Source organism: Lineus longissimus, chromosome 7 (genome assembly GCF_910592395.1).
Source record: "Lineus longissimus chromosome 7, tnLinLong1.2, whole genome shotgun sequence".
Classification (NCBI taxonomy): Eukaryota; Metazoa; Nemertea; class Pilidiophora; order Heteronemertea; family Lineidae; genus Lineus; species Lineus longissimus.
In genome coordinates this window covers 10937525-10958102 of record NC_088314.1, presented here as the reverse complement: position 1 = coordinate 10958102, position 20578 = coordinate 10937525, and the positions used below count along the sequence as shown (strand labels likewise).

At 41.7% G+C, this 20578-nt stretch overlaps 1 protein-coding gene across 1 annotated transcript in view; it reads right to left on the bottom strand.

Moving 5' to 3' along the window:
- LOC135491736 (conserved oligomeric Golgi complex subunit 5-like) overlaps nt 1–20578 on the bottom strand; it is a 123946-nt gene that overhangs the window by 43712 nt on the left and 59656 nt on the right. The window contains exons 12-14 of the mRNA XM_064777838.1: nt 13097–13159; nt 9975–10078; nt 10–141 (exon numbers count right to left, since the gene is read on the bottom strand). Of these exons, the coding sequence (XP_064633908.1) occupies nt 10–141; nt 9975–10078; nt 13097–13159 (299 nt within the window). The remainder of the gene's footprint in view (nt 1–9; nt 142–9974; nt 10079–13096; nt 13160–20578) is intronic.

The following is a 20578-nucleotide window of genomic DNA, read 5'->3' as shown; positions in this document are numbered from 1 at the left end:
CAAGCTTACCTGTCCATTATAAAGTCTCCGCACTGGAACTGAGCTAAGTATGTTTGCTGAACTCTGGCAATGAACTGTTGTAGTTCCTTCATATACAGGGAGCATGGGGCTTCAACCTGGCCACCTTCCGGAATCGCTTGGCTAAAACAAAAAACAATGAGCTCATAAAATGTGTCTTGACCGTCAATGTATTGACAACGAGCGTCAATCCCTTGACAAAAAGTACAGCATGCATTTGTATACAATCTAATTCAAACGAAGTTGATCGGCTATAACTCACTCATAAACGGCATCACTGTACACACAGTGGTAACACGTTAGCGTGATACCACTGACCATCGCTAATGGTCAATCAGCGGTCTGATATCTTGGCAAGTGTAACATTTACTTTGAGGTGAAACTTGTGCAGTGTCTAGCTTGTGCAGTGGCCAACCATTTAAAGTTATTTTAATATCCAGTTCTTATTAGCAGCGCAGTGGCCATGGAAAGTGAGGTCTGTGTGATTGAAAAATGGGTTCACTACATGCTGGTTTATATATCGTATACAGGGAGTGTACATTACGGCAGAATCAAATTTGGGTGAGGTCCATGACATAAGAATGAAATGTCCTGGGGACATTGTGCTCACATGGGAATCATTTTGTTGACGATGAAATGACACATGGAGGTTAACTTGACTTTTAGATATGACAAAATGTGGCCCTGTCAAGGACAATTTTAGAGTCTGACCTCTGTGAACTTGATAAACTAGGTCACAATTGACCGAAATTAGGTCAATTTGTACAGGTGCCCAAAAGGTGCCTCCATATATAAAATTTGAAGAATCTCAGACAAATAGTAGTAACAATAACATGTATCAACTACAGCGGAATTCTAGTTTGACCTTTCTGACCTTGGAAACTAGGTCAAGGCCAAAATGTTATACGCTCCATGTCAATTTTGATCATATTGATCAATGATGCACCTTTGAGGATCACAAAGTGAAGGTTTCTTTATATAACTGACATTGAGTTTTAAAACTTGACCTACTTACACCTGAAAAGTAGGTCACATTGACCTGAGTTTTTGTTAATATTTACAGATGCCCAATAGGTGTCTACACATCAAATTTGAAGAGTCTAGGACAATCAATGACGAAACATGCTACCTTCGCTGAAATTTAAGAGTTTAACCTCCGTGAGCTTCAAAAGTAGGTCAAACCAAAAAACCCTATATTATGTCATGAAGTCTCATCATAAGTATTGACAGTAAAAATTTCATTGTTCTAGCTATCAGCGTTCATGAGATATATACAAAATAAGGTTTTCGAAGATGGCCGCCTGGAGCACAGAAAGTTGGTCAAATGGCAATGAATTTTTTTTTGTGTCTAGTCACGTTGTCGTGAGGCATCCTCACACCAAGTTTCAACTTTCTACACTCAATAGTGAGCAAACGTGCCCCTATTATTGACAGACGACGGACGGACAGACGGACGAACCCTCGACAATACCGACGGACGACGGACAAGACGTGACGACATAAGCTCGCCCATGTGAGCTAAAAATGACACGTATTTCTTCAGTGGTAAGGGCAGGGGTAGTGGAGGCAATGCCACTGGAAGTTCAGTATGGTAAATTGGTGCCATTGACAATTCAGGAAGATATGAGGTCCTTTAGTGCCATATTTTCAGTGTGTCTGATAAAGTTCAAAAGTTCCATGGATTTAATTCTGTGTGTCTTTTGCAGTCCACACAACGTTTCGTCTTGCGTTCTTAAAGGCATTTTCTGGTGTAATTAGTATGATATGTATGTGCAGGAAAACTAATTGTCTGATTGAATAATCCGGTAGTATGCCATTAGGCAGAAACAGACCTTGATCCCTATTGAGCTTGGGTCTAATCTTCCTTATTTGAATTGCTTCATGCATTCTTCTAACTCTAATGTTCTCCACACTTTAACAAATCCTTTCAACTGAGGCTGAAAGGGTGGATGTCGTCCTGGGTGCCGACAAATGGTACCCAGGTTCGAGATCGACTGGACAATAAGCACCCTGGGTGCCATTACACTAGACAAACAGCACTTAGCTTCTTTTTGCCTGGCTTACGGATCTTAGGGATGAGGACGTTTCTTGCAATCTCGTTTTATCTCGCGCCGTGGTACTTGCGGCATTAGCAGTGCGCGAAATAAAAAGAACAGATAAACAGAAAAAAACGCGTTTAGGCCTATAGGTCTTTGAAAGCACATTTCGGATGATTTATTCAGAAAAGGTATGTAGGAGGGAAATATTCAGAGAATGAAAAATTGTGTGATGACAAAATGAATGGATTTGCTGCGTATTTTTCTTGACAATCAGTCGATATGGCTGCGTCGGTATGCTAAAGCTGATGGTTATCGTGACACGTGACCTCCGTGAGCGTGGGGCCAACCTCGGTTGTAGCTATAGAGAAGTGTAGAAGAAGAAGCTGGGTGCTGTTTGTCTAGTGTAATGGCACCCAGGGTGCTTATTGTCCAGTCGATCTCGAACCTGGGTACAATTTGTCGGCACCCAAGACGACATCCACCCTTTCAGCTCAACTGAGTTCCAGAGGATTTTTCTGGTCAGGGTTTTAAGTGTGTCAAGTATTCAGATATAGCTGATTTCATGTCACAATTCTCCACAGATGTTTTGTGCTCATTTATGCTGACCTAAAGTGGCCTTTTTGTTTCTCCAAAGTACGAAGCAACACAGGAACAGTATATCTTGTACACCGTCCCTTTGGGCTCTGTTTTTGTTGCCTGGGCATTTACAAGTTGCACTGGGGTGGGCTTGATGTTCCTTTGTTCACTAGCTTATTGTTCTTACCTCACCACAAGCGGCATCACTTGTTCCCATTGCTCTCGTGACATAATAGGTATTGGGGAAATCAGGCATATGTTCACAGCGTCCAATAATGCACAACATCTCTTTAACTCATTTTATTTCCTCATTCCACCTTCCCAATACTTTCCTCTCTCTTTCCCAATACTCCGAACACTCCCCCATTCCTACACACGAAAATATCCATGAACTAATCAATTGAAAAAACCATCTACATTCCACATATTCTTCACTATCTTCTCTTCACGTGTTTTCACATGGGCTGGGGAATGCTGGCTCCCTCCATATCCACTTGTTAAACATAGAACTAATATGCGACATTGCTGACGCCGGATCAAAAGGGCATTGTTCCTCCCATGCCCAAACTTGCATTATGGAAAAAGCCCTCAACCCAAACCCATGTGAAAATAAAATTCACTGGGAAAGTGCCTCAGAGTAACTATTGTCTTTTTCACCTTTTGAGTGTGTCAAAGAGTTGGTGTGCAAAAACAATGCAGGAATTATGAATTTTTCCTCATGAATCAGCAAAATTTTTACGAAAACATTGACGCCATTGATGACTCTTAATTCAAAAATGATTTTCAACTGGATGCAACATTTCTCGGCCTAACTAATTAGGCTGTGGCTGCCGAAATGGACTTCATGATGATTATGTTATTGTTTTTAGATTTAGTTTGAATTTAGATTGATTAATATTGGTATATAAAGTTTATGTTTTATAAATGAACAGGAAAGTCTTCACTTCCGGGGATCCGTGAGAACGATTGAGTACGCTCAAGTAAAGTGAGCCTAATTAGATCTGACAGTTTAAGGAAGGGTCCAGGATCTGAAGTTTATTGTGCCTGGGTGGAGAGGATATCTGTATATTGTTATAGTAATGAAAGACATGCTTATTCCAAGGTTATTGTGTTGCTAGGCCTGGCGGCAGATCAAAAAGAATGCCTTTGACTGACCCATTGCCGCATCTTGCGTGGGCGGATGACTTCCGTTCTCAGAAATAAGTAACCTGCTTTATCTTAAGAAATATTTGTACGATTGTAAACTCTTGGTGGTCCTAACAGGGCCTGGTCTCTCCGAGCCCCTCCTACTCACACCCACGCTTAGCATAAATGATGAAATCTTAGTTAGAAGTAGTTTAGTGTAAAAGTAAATTCTGAAGTGTTCTGACCTCTCGTGCTCCGTGAATGTATCAGCGTTGACTGCAAATATATTGTTCCTTGATGAAGTTTAATACACGGATTATTTAGTAGAACTGAAGTTGTTTGTGATTCCTCGTTACTAAACAGCCAAAGGATGTATGGACTCCCCCGACAGAGCATAGGCTAAACAGTTGTAGTTGATCAGCCAAATGAAAGGTGTGGTGGATAAGAAGCAGTCACCCCTTCGATCTGCCTGATTAACTACATAAGTAGTAAACACAAGCCTATAGGCGAATATGGGTCGTCAACGCGACGACCCATATTCGCCTATAGGCTTGTGTTTACTACTTATGTAGTTAATCAGGCAGATCGAAGGGGTGACTGCTTCTTATCCACCACACCTTTCATCAACGCGATGCCAGAACGTCCCCAAAGTTTGGAAATGTTGTTCTTAATTCCTCCGGTTTGGGGTACCTATGGCTTGATCAAATGAATATTAATGTGGATAACTGGAAAATATTATACTCTAATGCCCAGTAAACGATTAGAGATATTTGTCAACATGAAATTTTTGGTGAAATCGCAACAAATAAAAAACTCGATGTATAGTAATCTTATGTTTTCATTTGAACTTCAAACATATTTAAATGATATTAAATCAGTGAAACACAGGGCTTGTATCACAAAATTAATGCTGGAAGCCCATTGTCTAAGAATCAAAACTGGGAGACACTGTAGTCTAAGAAAGTGTGAGGTTTGCAAGTCAGGGGAGGTTGAGGATGATTTTCACTTCCTTGCGGTGTGCCCTAAATATGCGTCAAAACAGCAAAACTCATTGCAGTTGTAATAAAGTGATCTCCATTTTCTGTCTCTGTCGGATCTGACTACAATTTTTCTAAAAAAATCCTTCACCTCCCTCTGCTGCGATTATCAACGAGTTCTTTAAACTGCGTAACTCTATATTGTCCTGATTTCCATTATTATGTTTTTGTCTTTAAATATTTGTGATCTTATTTTGTATACCCTGTAACTTTATATTGTATATTTTGTAATTATTTTATGTAACCGTTGGCCCCTAGTGGGCGTTTTATAGTCTGGGCTCCTGACCTCACTCTCGCTGTCGTAGGTCAGGCAATAACAAAAATCTATAAATAGAACAATAGCTTAAACCACCATTTCCACAAAAATTCTTATGCCTAATTTTTTTTAATATTATAAACAACCTATCCTGCAAAAACCAACGCAATCGGTCAAGGTTTAGCGTCCCAAATCGTACTTTTGCGAAAATGACAATATCGCTAAAAGTGACGTCATTATATGGGGAAACCCCTTTGTCTGAAACATAAAATAACCGTAATCGCGCATTTTAAGAGTAATTCCGGTATTTCTACAGTGTAGAATGATGTGCTCAATAATAGGCATAATCCTAGGACAGATACAGCGCTCAATTCGACCGTAAAACGATAATTGGCTCGGGAAATTACAACAATGGCTGAATCTAAAAATAACACTCCTCTTTTCTGCCGTGTTATTTGTAGACGGTTGTTGTTACCTGACCCGTTCCTTAACCCTACCAAAAGCCCGGAGATCGAGGTCAGAGAACCAGACTATTTAGCGTTTTAGAGTAATAAAGAATTTGAATTTGAATTTGAATTTTCCACCGCTGTACCTTATTATCATAATTATGCCCACGTGATTAGCTGCTCGGTATTGACGAGCAAGTGACAGTCCTCATTTGCATGTACATTAATGTCATTATTATGGCTGACGCGATCCTGTAAAGTTGTGCGTAATTTCTAATTTCTCGGCAAATACTTGATTGATTTCGTTGAAATTTGAGAGTATTACAGATTAGATTACTGCTTACATTGGGTCTTCGTAGTTTCTTCATACATCATCGATAAAGACACGTAGCTTTGTGAAGAAACTCACCATACTGCTCGTTGGCCAGCACAACATTCCTGCATGCTACGTATACACGCTCATCAATTTTGAGCTCCCAATTAATAATTTTATTCAATTCGCATTTTACATGAGACGAAGGACTTAATGAACAAGATAACGAACTTTAATGAAAACTTAAGTTTTATTACAATAGGACAAATACTGGCAACGCAATTTGCATTTCAATTCAACAACTGCCGAGCATCCTAGGGCTAAAACTATCTTCATTCATAGTCAATCTCGCCATTTAGCTAAACGGACCTGAAACAAATCGATTCAGCGTCTACACTTTTACTCCGATTTGTCTCAAAATTGGTGACAAAGAGGCTGAATGTACTGCAAACAATTCCTCGGAACCAAATTTTTAAATAAATGATTTTAAAGATATTTTTTAGTGTAAAATGCCCGTTGCTAGGCATGGTTGCTAGGCACATGCTGCCACAAACATAATGACAGAACCTGACAATAAGGGTCTGCTCTCGCGACGACCAATAACAGTGAGTAATATTGTGCATGAATAAAATGAGCTGTGGAAACACTTGCAGATGAGACATAGTAACATAGTCAACTAGAGCAATGTCGATAGCCATCGCAAACCTCCCCTCTTTTGATATGTAGGAACGTTGAGCTGGATAATTTTATAATGGATGTGTTGTAATGGTGTGTGTGATGGTGAAGGTGTTTGACATTGAGAATGTGTATGAGGTGAAGTTGAAATAATGTTCAGAGAATTCGGCATCTGAGAGTGATATGATATTGTACAATGATAAAAATGAAATGGCCAGGGCCATTGTGCTCACCTCATGTGGAGGAAAGATGGATAAAGAGCATGGTCTTGTGTCATGTAGTGTTAGGTTTGATGTAGGTCCAAGCAATTACAATTTCCCCAAAATGGCCAATTTACAGTACATTCGACCTCTGTGACCTTGAAAAGTAGGTCAAATCAAAGAAGACCCGGGTGACACATTGAATGGTTGTTAGAATTAGATGTACCTATGATATAAAATTGGTGCCAATCGGGCAAGTCATTACTAGGAATAATGGCATTTTGAAGAATTTAGGATTTGGCCCCCTCCCTGGAGGCCAAACGGCAAATCAGATCGCACCAAACTTCGGTACCTGAGATCACCTGACCAAGGGGTACATGTGTACTTAATTTGTGATCAATAGTCATTGCAGTTAAGAAACGTGCCATAGTTACGGCCCGACGGCGAATTTACGCCATTTGACCTCTGTGACCTTGACAAGAAGGTCAAATTAAAAACCTGTGTGACATATACTGTATGGTGGTTAGATGTACCCATGATATCAAATTGGTGGCAATCGGGCAAGAAGTTAAGGAATAATCACATTTTTAAGGTTTTTGGATTTTGCCCCCTGGTGGTCAAGTGGTGAATCATATTGGACCAAACTTCGGTCCCTGAGATCACCTGACTAAGGGGTAAATGTGTACCAAATTTGGTATCAATAGTCATTGCAGTTTAGAAACGTGCCATCATTACATCCTAACGGCCAATTTACACCATTTGACCTCTGTGACCTTGAAAAGGAGGTCAAATCAAAAACCCGGAGGATATATGATGCACCTTTGCTAGAAGTACCTACCATATTTTTTTCAAAATTTCCCGACTACTATTAAGGGAGATATTGCATATTTTCACTTTTAACGTTTGGCCCCCTGGTGGCCAAACCATGAAACGAATCGGACCGAAACTTGGTCTCCCAGGTGTCATTACATAAGGGTACATGTGTACCAAGTTTCAACTCAATAGCTCTAACAGTTACGAAACGTGCCCTGCTAACGGACGACGGACGACGACGACGACGACGACGACGACGACGACGACGACGACGACGACGACGACGACGACGACGACGACGACGACGACGACGACGGACGACGGACGCCACGGTATGGGATAAGCTCACCTCTGCTAAGAGGTGAGCTAATAACAATGAAATGGCCAGGGGCTATTATTGTATAATGATAATAACAAAACTGAAACGGGCAGGGGCCAATGTCTTAACTGTACATTCAAGCAATTGATACCGAACTGAAGGTCCTTGGTTGTATAATCAAGACCACTTTGGTAGACCGAAAATGCAGACCAAAATCCAAGGCGAAGCCGAGGGTTTTTTTATATAATTTGAGGACATCCGAACAATTCAACAAATGGGAGAATGGGAATAGTTGGTGTTCATGGCAGCCTACTTTTTGAAAATTGGGGAGAAAAAATACAGCAACTGGAGCTGGGAGCTGAATTCGCTGCATGGCACAATCAATAAGCATTGCGGCCCAGCCCATGTCTAAAACTTAGCACACATAAAAAAGGTTGATATATTTTGTTGTGAAATTGTAATTCAGCTAATTCAGCTCACATTACATCTTAAGAAATCAAAATTGCGTCTCCTGTTACCCTCGGCGAGCCTCAAATTTGAGCAAGCTGTTAAAAAATTTTTATACAGACTACAGACTACAGGTTACAGACTACAACGTGAAATGCAAGATAACTGACTGGTCATCAAATCGGGCCTAATATCAATACCAAACCTCTCCCATCCCTGCCCATCACGCTACAAAACATTGAAGTCAATCAGGCGAATCTTTCTACAATTACAGTCTCAAATGCAAAATCCAAGATTTGACCACCTGGCAGTAATGAGCAATATCGATCGGGCCCAAAATTAATCAGGCACCGCTCCCACCCCAACCCACCCCATCATGGAAAAGAAAATTCAAGGCAACCTAATGACTCGTTCAACAGTTACAATCTGGAATGCCACATCTAATATGGCCACCCGATTATCAGATAGGGGTGAAAATTGCTATGTACTTACCCAGACCGCACACCCCAATTCCACAGCAATATGAAACCAATCCAACTTTCCATCTGCCATAAATTCCCACATTTGGATGCAACGATGCATGAACAGATAAGGGCAGACCTTATTTACTACTGAACTTGTTTGGGATCACGTCCGAAATCCGCACGCGAATATTCGCAGCGGGAATCGGGACGAAAATTCGCCTGGTCGAATATCGCCACACTCATTCGCCTCCAAATCGCTCCCTGCTTCGGCGATTCTATTATGATCAGGCGAAAATTCAGACTGAATGAAAATCGCAGGCGAAAACAATAATCGCGCCGAATTCGCTCTCACCAACCATCGGAACGAAGCGAATATTACATGTGTTGTAGTATGCGAATTCCGACATCAGCTGATAGCAGACCCAACAAAAACACAAACTGGAATTCCCGGTCAACCTGACTCCAGTAATCAAATACATCACATCTATCCACGAGGAGCTACACAAATTTGGCACAGAGGTTTGAGGTTCTTAGTATTATGGTTTGCATTCCGAAGGATTGTGGCGGAATGTACCGAATCATACAGCTAATCATAGTTAGGCTTATGTTTCCGAGTCTCAGCCATCAAGATCGTTGTAGTAGCCAGTCATCCTAAACAGCGTCCACCAGCGTTCACCAGGTTTAAAGTCGGGTATAAAGTCATCAAAATAAAATTTAGTGGCCATAAAGGTAATAAGTACACCATAAAAAACACACTTCCTGAAAATTTCATGACTTTTGGTGTAAGATAAGGGAGATGTTGTCTAAAATCACAGGGCTCCTGTTGTATTGGGAAGCCCTATCATTTCCTCCAAGTCAAATCCAACATGGCTGCCGACTGAGTGGTGGACGCTGGTACATTTTAGACAACAACTCGCTATTTAATCTAGCACACAAATGTCACGAAACAATCAGGAAATGTCCTGCTTATTTCGTTTATGACCATTAGATTTTACTTTGATGGCTTTAAGTATGTGTTTAAACCTGGTGGACGCTGTTTAGTATGACCCGATTTGTTTACATCACGTGACTGCACTTTTCCGCCGGTAAAACGAGGCGAATGGCGTTGCAAAATCGTTCAGAATATTGGACAAGCATGCAAGAGATTTCGCAGGCGAAATACTGTAGGGTGAATATCGCCGACGTGATCCCTTAGTAACTTGATAGTAAAAATGTTGATGTGAGTTGATGTAAGAGTGAAACTCACCTTGAAAAATCTTCACTGTGCATAGTCAAGATGATGGCTTCAAGGGCGTCTGCTATTGAGCTCAGCAGAGGATTGATTGCATTACCCATTAACACGACAACAGACTGAAAAAAAAAAGGTCACATACAAATTTAATAACAGCATCGCAAAGCATGCATAACCCCCAGCCCATGGACATTGACGGAGACATAATAGTGAAGTGGGCTTAGTGGACAATGCGCAGCATTCATGAGATATAGCTGAAAGTGGTTTGTGTGAAAACCTGACCTCCATTGTATTTGGCTGATAAGTGAAAGTGCCAAATAGTCCAGGCAATAAGGACCAAAGAAAACCGAAATCGTACAAAATGGTATAAAGGCACCAAATTTGGTACAAAATGACACTAATCCTAAAATTCAATGAAACGGCCAGGGCCCAGTTGTTAGAAAGCATGTTAGCTTATAACATGATGTTGACATCTTGTTTCATGTACATCAATGCACATGTAACAACATATCAGCATGATGTTATGTGCTAACATGCTTTCTAACAACCGGACCCAGGGGTCATTGTGCTCACCGCATAGATATTTGGTGGTTAGGAATTCATCCTGGTTGAGAAACATGCTACATGTATAATATATAGGTCAAACCAAAGTCGGTATGACATGTGATGTATCGTTGCTTGAAGTACCTACCATAACAATATCATTGAAAAGAAGTCACTAATAAGCAAGATATTGCACTTTTTACCTTTTTTAGTTTTGGTCTCCTGGTGGTCAAGTCGAGAATCAGATCAGATCGAAATTCTGTGTCCGAGGTTACATGATGTAGGGAGTCATGTGTACCAAATTTCAAGTTCATAGCTTTATCGGTTGAGAAACGTGGTGCCACACTCAAACGACCAATTTACGCCATTTGACCTCTGTGACCTTGAAAAGTAGGTCAAATTAAAAACCCGTATGACATGTGATGTATCCTTGCTAGGAGAACCTACCATAAAAATTTCTTCGAAAATGAGTCACTCATAAAAGAGATATCACACTTTTTAGATTTCCACTTCCTGCCCCTGGTGGCCAAGTCAAGAATCAGATCGGACCGAAATTCAGTGTCAGAGGTACATGACATAGGGAGTCTTATGTTTCAAATTTCAAGTTCATAGCTTTAGCGGTTAAGAAACGTGCAATAGTTACACTCAAACAGCCAATTCACACCAGCTCTGTGACCTTGAAAATTTGGTCAAATCGAAAAGCCGTAGGATATTTTATGATGAAGGGAGTCAAGTGTACCAAATTTTTAGTTCATAGCTTTATCGGTTAAGAAACGTGCCATAACGGACAATTTACGCCATTAGACCTCTGTCACCTTGAAAACTAGATCAAATGAAAAACCTGTGTGATGTATCCTTGCTAGGAGAACCTTTCATAGAAATTTTATTGAAAACGAGTCACTCATAAGAGAGATATCATACTTTTTAGATTTCCGCTTCTGGCCCCCTGGTGGCCAAATGAAGAATCAGATCAGACCGAAATTCATTGTCAGAGGTCACCTGACCTGGGGGTCCTGTGCACAAAATTTCAAGTGCATAGCTTTAGCGGTTAAGAAACGTGCCACTGTTTTTGAAACAGGATACAGACTACGATGACGGACGATGGACACTGGGCTGTTGTGTAGACTCCCCTACGGTGAGCCAATGATGATAATCTGAGCATCAATAGCACAGTGATGTGTTGCAATGGTATATCACTCAAACGAAAATTCAGGTGAAAATAATTTTGTGTCAACTCTGTACAATCCGCTCCATTTTGCGCCTTGGAAACTACCGTAATTGTGAGAACAAGTGCATTTTCAAGTGTTCAACCCATGCAACATTCTTGCGTTATTTAAAATAGGAGCGTAACATAACAGTCAACAACACTCGCATGCAAATACACTTGGGTGAAAGCATCAGCGAAATGTACATCCTGGATGCAAGCATGCTGATGCTCTCGATTGTTTTGGTGAAATCCATGCGACAGAGACATCAGGGTGTATCCAAAAAAAATATACAGTTTGATAAATTACCCCCAAATCAGCACTTTATATTTTTAGAAAATATTTTTTTGGATATTGGTAGGTAGGAGTTAAACGCATATCTGTACAAAATTTCACACCCTGCTTTTCACGCATGAGTGAGCATGGGCAAAATGCCTGAACCAAGTTAAAACTGGTTTGCACCGCTTAGGGATGGCATTTAAATTGGATCAAAGACGATGGAAAGGGACATTGGGTATCCGCCTTGTTTTCCACAAAAATTGCTAATTACAGCATTAACCCTTTGACCTTCACAAAATTTTAAATTTCTCACCCCAATGCAAATATTTCTCAAATGGAAATGTTCCTGGGACGTTAACATGTTATTTTCATTCATCCCAAATTGGTTATATGAGGACATGGTCATAACTACAATGAGAAGCACTTGCATCACAAAGTCTCATCCCACGTGGTATATAAATACATGAGCGGCCAGTTAATGGTTGGATACTGCGCTATATATAAGACTCGTATTATTTTTATTATTACCCCATTGTCAATGCTATTCGTTTTCATGTACTGCAAAATCAGTCAGGAGTCCATGTGACCTACAAGCCATGAAAACATGCCACTTTCTATAAAATTTTGAGTTTGACCTCTGTGACCTTGAAAAGTAGGTGAAATCAAAAACCTGTGTGATATGTCATGTATCGGTGATGATCGAGCCCTCACTTAGTGAGATATAGCACTTTTTATGTTTTCGGTTTTCGCCACTATGCAAAATCAGGAATTGAACCAGACCGAAATTTGGTCTCCGACCTCCCTGTGCTCTGAATAATAATAACAAACAACAATATTGCACAGAAGCAGTGGTGAAGTGACCTCCAACAGCGGCCAGCAGGCCTTTGGGTTCCTCCAAGTCCACCAGCCACACAATGAGCCAAATTCCATAGGTAATGTAGTTTTTTAGCTTATCTTATGGTGCTGCGTCCGTTGTCATCCATTGGCGTCCGTTAGCATGGCAGGTTTTGTAACTGCTGGAGCTATCAACTTGAAACTTGGTACATATCTTCCCCTATGTAATGACACCACAGCAAATAACTACGGTTGCTAAGGATTGAGATTTCCTACCTCTAAGGCTCTTTTAATGGCATCTATTGCACTGGGAGGAAAATGTGTTAATCCAGTGATCACCTGGAAAGACAAGAAATATGTGGAAAAAATTTCAGAGCGTAAGAGTTAAGCTTCCACAACAGTGGGAACACGACAGCAGCAATTTGTGCCAGGGAACGTTTGGTTTTCACAGGTGTAAGGATTATGGATTCTTACATTTTATTTTACAATTGTATTTCCAATGATGCCTTTTTAAGGCTTTAGCAGACGGGTTAGGTTGTTGATATAACCTTTAGTTTTCCAGACAGTGATACGGCCTGTGTTGACATTGTTTAGCAATTAGGGATTTCACGCCTTCGTTACTGTAGCGGACCAGTTTCTTTCTCCTTTGAGACACGCTGTATGTTATGGTCACCATAAATTTTCTTGTGAATTCCTTATAATAAACACACATGCTTCGTAGTGCGCTAAGTTGAACCAGGAATCGGAGCTGTTTTCGATTATTTGGAGGGTTTAAAACCCTAATACTGGCAGTCCACAATATAATTGATGCCAAAACCCAGGAGAATCGTTACGGGAATGTGTATTCCCTCTAGACACCATTAAAACTAGAATGTTGTTTAAAAACAAGTAAAAAACCACTTTGTGCGATCGTAAGAAACTGGCCGACCTGCAGCGTGTGTTCTGCTATCTGCGTGTTTGTGTACATGTATGATATACATGCTGTACTGACTGTGTGTCGGACACTTCAAACTGAACTATGTCAGTGTGCATTGGCGTAAAGCCACTGTATATCTAGCTTTTACTCCTGGACATTGATTGTCGCTGTTTCCAACGTATTGGTGTCATCATGCCGGAGAACTGTGAACTGATTGCTGCAAAAAAGAGAAGAAGCTCGGCCAAGGGCTGGCTTACACATGCAGTGGTCAATCTGAACCAACTGCTTAGGGAGTTGAGAGGTGGAGATCAGGGCACTAACGAAGCAATACTCAAGTCGGGACTTGATGAGCATGACCTGCGGATGAATTCATTCCGTTAGGCACAAATGGAGGTAGAGATGTTACTTCCCGAGGAAGACTTTGATGAAGACGACAAAGTTTCGGCTCGAATCTAGATGAAGCTGCTGGTAAAAGGGTTGAGACGTTACGAGCCTTAGGCAAACTTCGTGAGCCGGCTGTGAAGGTGTCTAAGCCTAAGGTCAGAACTTCAAAGGACAGTGATAGTGAAGATGAAAAGGGTCCATCTACATCTACTTCTGGGAATCTGGAGAAAAAAATCAGACTTCCCAAGATCGATCTTCCCAAATTCGGTGGTGATGTCACAATGTGGCAGTCCTTCTGGGACAAGTTGTCAATTCAGCTAACATTCCGGTGATAAGCAAGTTTACGTATTTGGACTCTCTACTGGAGGGCGAGGCTAAGGCTACGATTGCAGGACTTAGAGTTATGGTAGAACACTATGATTCAGCTAGGGAGTTGCTGATCGACCATTACGGTAGAAAGGAGAAAACAACTTTCGCTCAAATTCAAGCTCTTCTGAAGATAAGCAACAGATCTACGGGTTAAGTCATTCAGTTGTTGAAGCTTTACGATGAAATTCAGTCACACGGCAGAAGCCTGGAGGCTTTGGACATTTCTGGTGCTAAGTATAGTGTCTTTCTGACTCCTGTTATTCTTTCCTGCCTTCCCAAAGATGTTCGATTGGAGTGGGCGAGAGAGGAAGAAGGACACGAAGATGACCTTGATTTCCTTCTGTCGTTCATGAAAGGGGAGATCCGTCATAGAGAAAGTGCTGATTTGTTCAAAGATCTCAATAAAACCGAGGACAAGCACGTTGTAGATGGCGCTGCAGCAGTTCCTACCATTGGTGCTCTTAATGTGTCATCCACTCCCAAAGGGCAGACGTGTAGGTTGTGTCAGAAAATTCATCACATGACAAAAGTGCTGGGATCTCACTCGTGTTCCTGTAGCCAGACTCTGTTACCGTTGTCTTGGCTCGCATCTTGCCAAACATGTTCATCAATATGTAAATAGGGTTTTTGAGCTAAATTTGTCTAGTCCTAATGTTGAATCTATTTCAGCCATTGAAGTACCTGTTATTTTGCACTCCTTTACAGCATCCACAGATTCCTACCGGCATTCTAAATCCCTTCTCAGGTGTTGAGTTTGCTGACTCCCCGACTGTCTCTGGGGAGGGTGCAGTTGACATGCTTATCGTCCCCCGGAGCTTGTGTAGGGGGACATGGTATTAGTACATGGCACCAACTTTGTGCTTGTTTCAACCCTACAGCTTTTAAATGACTCAAGCAATTTAATCGATATTTGGTGGAAGGAGTAAAAATCATCCCGGTCAGATTCCCGGCCTGGCCAGTATGGGGCAAAATGTTGCGCCGCTCGCCACTTGTCGCTCGCCGGATGCACGTTTCCCTTCCGCTCTATAACTTCTGAACGACAAAATATTTTGGATTGAAATTTGGTGTGCTGATAGAGGGGGGGCCAAAGGTGTGTCGCGTCGAAAAATCGGCCGAGTTTGATTCTCAATTTGGCCACCAGGGGGCCAAAACAAAAAACACATAAAGTGTTAGAACTCGCTTAACATTCGTTTGATCTTCGCCAAATTTTTATGGTAGACTAAGCTAACAAAGGTACACGATATATCACCCGGGTTTTTAGTTTTATCCATTTTTCTGCCCTATAGGGGGCGCTTCCTGAAATTCCCTTCCGCTCTGAACTTCTGAACGACAAAATATTTTGGATTGAAATTTCGTGTGCTGATAGAGGGCGGAACAAAGGTATGTCGCGTTGAAAAATTGGCCGAGTTTGATTCTTGATTTGGCCACCAGGGGGCCAAAACCAAAAACACATAAAGTATCTTTACCAAATTTTTATGGTAGACTAAGCCAACAAAGGTACACGATATATCACCCGGGTTTTTAGTTTCATCCATTTTTCTGCCCCATAGGGGGCGCTTCCTGAAAATTCCCTTTCGCTTTGTAACTTCTGAACGACAAAATATTTTGGACTGAAATTTCGTGTGCTGATAGAGGGTGGGCCAAAGGTGTGTCGCGTCTTTCGCGAGTTTCATTCTTAATTTGGCCACCAGGGAGGGGTCCAAAACCAAAAACACATAAAGTGTTAGAACTCGCTTAATATTTCTCAGATCTTTACCAAATCTTTATGGTAGACTAGGCTAACAAAGGTACATGATATATCTCTCGAGTTTTTAGTTTCATACATTTTTCGGCCCCACAGGGGGCACTTCTTGAAAATCAAGTAACCTTGAAAGCAAGTAAGACTAAAGTTAACCTGTCGTTGCATGTACATCAACTTCTCTACTTAGACTCCATTTCTGAGACCATTACGTGCAGCTTCTGGGAACTTGAGTCGATTGGTATTGCTAGCGAAGAAACGCCAACCCTTCATCCTGTGATTCAGAAGTTAGAAGAAACAGTGAAGTTTGGAAATGGCCGATACCAAATGGCCCTGCCCTGGTGTACTCCTCAACAACAAACAACTGGCCAGAAAGGGATTGGCCATCTTGAACCGGAGACTGGAAAGAGACAACAATCTGAAAGATAAGTACAATTCTGTTTTCAGTGAATATGAAAAACTTGGTTTCATTTCTAAAGTGCCTGAGGAGGAGCTGACTAATGTCTATCCTGTATTTTACCTGCCTCATCGTCTGGTGGTGAGGGAGGATGCTATAAGTTCAAAGGTTAGGCCAGTGTTTGATGCTTCAGCAAAGGGCTACAATAAAATGTCTCTTAACGACTGCCTACAGACTGGGCCCTCCCCTATGCCCCATCTTGTTGAGATCTTGCTCAGCAAGGCATTCTTACAGATTGAAGTCCGTCCTGAAGATCAGAATGTAGACAGGTTCCTCTGGGATTGCATTGGAACTGTACGAACCATGAAGCTGCTCCGGGTACCATTTGGCAATCGCAGTTCCCCCTTCTTGCTGAATGCTACAATTAAGCACCATTTGGTGACTTGCCCTCCTTCTGTAGCAGTGAAGGAATTGTCAGATTATGTATGGGTTAATGATTGGCTGTCTGGAGCTGACAGGGATGAGGAGACCTGGCCCCGTATTCATTAAGCTACTTAAGTCAAAGTGGGGCACCTAAAATGCATCTTAAGTTTAGGTGGGGTAAAATAAGTCATATTCATAAATATGCTTAAGTCAGGTTGCCAAATCAAATCGAATCTTAGATTTGAGACACCTCCGGGGCAGTCCTAACTCTAAGTGGACTGGTTCTTTCAGTTCAATTTTAGCACGGCGCTCATCGGAGATGAGTTTATTGATGTTGGCTTGGCAACATGAAATTGCACAGAGGTGTGCAATTTGCAGGGAAAGGGTTTTTCGTGATCGCTTCCATCCACAGGAGTTCTAAAACGATTAATAATTATATCAGCGACATCGGTTTGATCGGCAAACATTATTCTTGTGAGGGATGACCGAATTGGAAACTAGGAGGATTTACGCGCTGCCCCCTGAGTTAAAACTGCTTGCGACTCTCCGGTTTACAATTTTTACGCTTGCGGATCATTCCAACAGGTTATACTGGTGAGACTGTCAACATTTTCCAACCAACCACGAGTCGAGTAATTGCGGAGGTAACAACCTCACTGAACCAAATTTCTGCAACAAGATGACACTCATTTATCTGTTTCTGTTATCAGATGATTATCTGTTATTGATTATCAGGGAAATCAGCCTGAGAAGCCGGGCTGGAAAGGGAATGCGAGTCCCAGAACTAGCAATCCATGGGCTGATGACCGAGGTCTAAAGCCACCGGCAGCTCAGTCTGGTGCGCCGCGGACCGTTCCAGGAGATTTTTACATTCCAGGTGGTCCATCAGACACTGGAGCATCTTCCTCTGACTAGATGTAAGGCTAGAGGAGGACTGCTGAGGCCGAGGGTCCTGAATGGCCTCCCATTTGGCAGGCAAGGGAGGGGAGGGAGGTCAACGCTTTTGAGCGAAAGACCTGTCTGCAAACCCCGAACGGCCAGATAGGACAAGGTGAAGGCTCACCGGCGAAACAGGCAGGCGGCCTTGCCGCCCGGCATGAGCCAAACGGCTGGTGGTCCCCTGGGGCAGCCGCGGACAAAGTGGGGTGTGGCTGGATGTGCCAGTAACAACTGAGGACATCAGCAGACACAACCCCGTCGCAAGACTTGGAGGGGGACGGGAGAGCACACCTGCAAAAAGTGGCGGCTCAACGCCGGGGGTGGCACTGCTCACTGACATAGAAAGGTCAGGAGCGGAACCAGGGGTGATGATAATGCCCCAACTGCAGGGAGTCGGAGGAGCTGGTCAATAAGAGCCTGCTTCAACTCCAAAATAGCCGGACCCCGCCCACAGAGGCAGACGTAGCCTTGGGGAGCGCCCCTGAAGCAGGGTCACCTGCGCTAGACCGCAAGGCGTCTTCAGGGGGCACACCCCCAAAAGGAGGGTTCCCAGCCTGAGGGATGGGGTCGGGAGAGAGCAAACCACACCACATGCAAGTCTGACCTGGGTAGAGTATGAACGACATAAAATCCTATTATTAGGATGAGCAATTTGGCCTGTGGGTTGACCAGTGACATTAAACATGTTTAATTGATCGAGCCCATCCAGTTGGCCCGGGCGGAAAAGGTTTTATTGTGAAATTCACCAATTATACGGCGAGGTACTCTAAGTACTCCAACAGACGAAAGTTACGTACTGTGAAACCACAAGTCTATATCAACGAGGACTTGACTAGAAAGAGGTTTGATATGTTGAAAAGACTACTGGAACTAAAGAAAGCGAAAGTGATTTCTTATGCGTGGTCAAATGATGGACGGTTATTTGCATGGAAAAATAACAAAAAGATCCTTATCAAGAGTTCCATGGATATTGACAAACTGAAGAACTAGTTATATGGTCCCCAAGGAAAAAGGGCCCTCTTACATGAAGTGAATGTGCATGGACTGGTACTGGTAGACGTGTGTACTATGTAATTGTGCTTTGTGACCTCACTGAGAGAATACTAGTAATGGTTAGCAATTCACCAGACACTTCACTTGAACAATAACTTTTCATGTCCTGCATTTGTCCAGGTATTTTGTCAACATGACTTGTCCATGACAAGGTCAGGGTCAATGTTTTGTTTCCTTTTTTATCTTTAATGGCAAAGATAAAATCTAAATGTGCAAGAGGTAGTGGATACCATTTTTCAGTGTTTAGAGTAGTTTTTTCACTCTATTTTTTGTTACTTTTTGTGTGCACTAGTAGAATTGATGCACACAGAGGGTGTGGTGGCGTACATAAGGCATCAGATTTGAGTCAGTCTGAGAATGTATTTCTTGGTTTGCTTTGGAGTTTAAAAGTTAACTATTATTTTTCTGTCTGTAACAATTTTAGAATTGCAAGATTTCTTATGCTATGTGTTATTTTCGGATGTGTCTTGAAGGGGTTGGGAAAGGAGTATTTGTCTGTTATCTCAACAGTATGTGCATATGTATTTACCTTTCTCTCCTGTTTACCAGGGGCTATGCCTCCACGTGTCATTGTTAACCTGTACTACTGTTTTATTGTGTTAAAACTTAGCGGTGATATTGAGATCAACCCAGGTCCCGGATATGATCTGCTAAATTTAACTCTATACCATGTAAATGTCAGAAGTCTAAAGCCAAAGATTGTATTATTGGAAGCTCAAGAAATCCAACCTGATATTTTAGCATTAACAGAAACCCACCTTGATGATAGGTTTTCAGAAGAAGATTTGAAGATCGAGGGTTATTGTATCAATTCACAACGGAAAGATCTTAGATTTGGTAGCGGAGGAGTATGTGTGTACTATAAGGAGTTTTTACACTGCGAGCGTCTTGTTCAGTTTGAATCAAACGACCTTGAAGTGTTATGGGTAAAAATAAGTTACAAGGACTGGTTTTGTATCCTTGGGACAATCTATAGAAATCCGGACAATCTAGTGGAGTATTGGAAAAGGTTAAGTGATAATATAAACAGTGTTGTGGAAATGTATGGTTCAAGTAACCTAATCCTCGTAGGAGACCTGAATGAGGATCTTTTAAATCCTAATCTAAGGCAATTAAATAATATTATATTCAATTTTGGTTTGGTCCAATTAGTCACAGAGCCGAGAAGAATCACAGAAACTTCTCAAACTTTACTTGATCCCTTCATTTGTGGTAATGACATAGATCAACGGGTATCAAGTTGTCAAGTTTTGTCACAGTTCTGTAGTGATCATTGTCCTGTCATTGCCACTATACAGACCCGGATGAGAGTTTTTAAGTCAAAAGGTAATGTCTGGCTGTTTCAAAGGGCTGATTGGGGACGTTTTCGTGCTGAAATTGTTAACAGTCGTCTTGAAATATTATTTGATGATGTTTTAACGGTTGATGTCATAACAGAACGTATATCCGAGACCATATTGCAGGCTGCTAGAAGTTCTATTCCATCAAAGAATGTGAAAATGTCAAACCATGATAAGGGATGGATTACCCCGGAAATAA